The following is a 2153-nucleotide window of genomic DNA, read 5'->3' as shown; positions in this document are numbered from 1 at the left end:
GGCGAGGGGTGTGGGAGGAAGAGGGGTGGGGGGCATGGGCGAGGTGGGCAGGGGAAACGAGGCGGGGCCTTGAAGGTCTCCCTGGGGCATGAGGCTGTTCCCACGGCCCTCCGTGGACCAAGGGCCTGACCCTCCGAGGGTGGTGGGGGCGGGAACTCACTCCTCCACCATCTTCTTGTAGGTGGAGATCTCCTTGGCGTACAGCAGCTTGTTGCTGGGGGAGTCCTGTGGGGGTGCAGCTCATGACACCCAGGCCAGGATGGGCCCTAAGCCGGGTGAGCCCAGGGTCCCCAGAGACAGGGTGGGGGGTTCTCCTGGGTAGCTATCCTGCCCAGAGCACCTGACACTTTTGTCAAGAAAACTGTTTTCCTGTAATTTGCAATCAGAAGTAAAACAGCTTCTCTGCCTAGGTAGGGTGGGAGGCGGTCACAGGAGGGGAAGGAGAACAGGTGAGGGCAGCCCCTCGCCTGGGTCACCTTCTGCCCCAAACCTCCAGGACTCCAGGCTCAAATGTGCAAACCCAGCCCCAGGACAAGGGCCAGTCACATCCCAGCTCACCCGCCACTTCCCAAGGCTACCCTGCCCCCACCGACACTGTCCAGTCCCAGTCCCCACCCCCCTGGCTGGCTGACCCAGGCACCCCGGTCTGCCCACACCCCACTCACGCGGCTCAGCTTGTGCTCCGTGCGCGTGCAGGCGTCCATGAAGGTCTGCGCGATGACGGACAGCGAGGCGTCCACCACCTCATGGACGTGCACGTCAAAGATGAAGTGGGGGTTCTTCAGGATGTTGACCCAGAAGCGGAGTGGCAAGCTGAGGCAGGGGGACAGGGCGTGAGGGGACTATGGTGCGTTCGGCCGGGTGGGCGGGGTGGGGGGGGCACGCGTGGCCGGATGGGCATCCTGACCTATTGGTCTTCCAGATGTGGATAGTATCTTCATCCCTGATGTCATGCTTCTCCGCCTGCTCGTCCAGGAAGTCAAAGAAGTACTTGACCGCGGGCGGCACCGCGTGCTCGGGCGCCAGCACGCTCTGGAAGAAGTTGTCCACGAACTGCTGCAGCGTGCCCTGTGGGGGAGAGGGCTTAGCATGGCCGTGGGTGCCCCGGGCCCCGCCCCCTGCCGCGGCCACAGGGCCCACCTTGACCGAGAGGAGCCGCGTCAGGTAGATCTCGGTGATAGCCTTGGTCCGCTCCTTCTCCTTCACACTGCCGCGCTTGGGCTTGCCCTCCTCCACCTCGTCCGCTGGCCGCACCAAGTGCCACACACGGTTCTCCTCTTCCAAGAGGGCATGGCCTATGGACAGGGGATGCTGGGAGATCCTGCCGGGCCACAGCCGTGGGCTGGCAGGCACTGGAGCTGGCATCTGGGGGTCAGGGTCCCACCCTGGGCTCGCAGCTCCCCCAGTCGGCAGCAAGGTGGGCGGGAGCGCGTGTGCCCGTGGGGGGGTCCAGGTGGCCCCAAGGGCTGGAGGGATGGGCAGGGGGACTCACGCTCCCCAGGCAGGTCCTGCTGGCTGTCTTCTGGCTGCTGGGAGACCCCCACCTTGGACAGGAGGAGGGTGGCCCCGTCTCGGACCTGGGGAGCACAGTTGTGAGGGCGGACGGTGCCGCCTGCTGACGGCGCTCGCGCCCCCCGCACCCGGCCGCTGTGCTCACGTTGTAGTGCATTAGGGTGTTGATCCGCTTCCACCGGCCTTCCCGCTGAGAGGTCAGGTCCAGGTCGGACAGAATCTGGGCTGTGGATCCTGGACGCCACTCTGTGGGGACACAGCCCAGCTTGTGCCCGGCCGCCCAGCCCCTCCCACGGCGCGTCCCCAGCTCCCCAGTGCGAAAGCTGTCCCGGCAGGGTCTGCCCCAGCACAGGTGAGGCCCCGTGTCGGGATTCTGGTGGCGCTCACCAAGGACCACGCTGTCTGGCTTGGGCCAGCAAGAGCAGGGCTGCGTGCGGTACACCTGGTCGATGACTTTCTCCTTGACCTGGGAGATGGTGTCGCAGTTGAGGACCTTGACTGGGACGGCCTCCATGCCTTCGTCCTGGACAATCACGCTCACCGTCTGCCAGGGAACACAGGATGAAGCCCCGTGGGGCGCACACTCTCACCCGCGACACGAGCGTCGCCCGCCCGCCATTCTCACCCCAAGCCTGCACACC

At 65.9% G+C, this 2153-nt stretch overlaps 1 protein-coding gene across 1 annotated transcript in view; it reads right to left on the bottom strand.

Annotated features, from left to right (window-relative positions):
• Positions 1 to 156: 156 nt before the first annotated feature.
• Positions 157 to 2153, bottom strand: part of PLXNB2 (plexin B2) — a 15540-nt gene continuing 13543 nt past the window's right edge. Inside the window, exons 24-30 of the mRNA XM_021707502.1 lie at positions 1900 to 2056; positions 1658 to 1758; positions 1493 to 1577; positions 1141 to 1295; positions 908 to 1068; positions 666 to 813; positions 157 to 225 (exon numbers count right to left, since the gene is read on the bottom strand). Of these exons, the coding sequence (XP_021563177.1) occupies positions 157 to 225; positions 666 to 813; positions 908 to 1068; positions 1141 to 1295; positions 1493 to 1577; positions 1658 to 1758; positions 1900 to 2056 (876 nt within the window). The remainder of the gene's footprint in view (positions 226 to 665; positions 814 to 907; positions 1069 to 1140; positions 1296 to 1492; positions 1578 to 1657; positions 1759 to 1899; positions 2057 to 2153) is intronic.

This window comes from Carlito syrichta, unplaced genomic scaffold (genome assembly GCF_000164805.1).
Source record: "Carlito syrichta isolate Samal-C Ts95f unplaced genomic scaffold, Tarsius_syrichta-2.0.1 Scaffold119037, whole genome shotgun sequence".
NCBI classification, from domain to species: Eukaryota; Metazoa; Chordata; class Mammalia; order Primates; family Tarsiidae; genus Carlito; species Carlito syrichta.
This window is presented reverse-complemented; position numbering and strand designations above follow the sequence as displayed.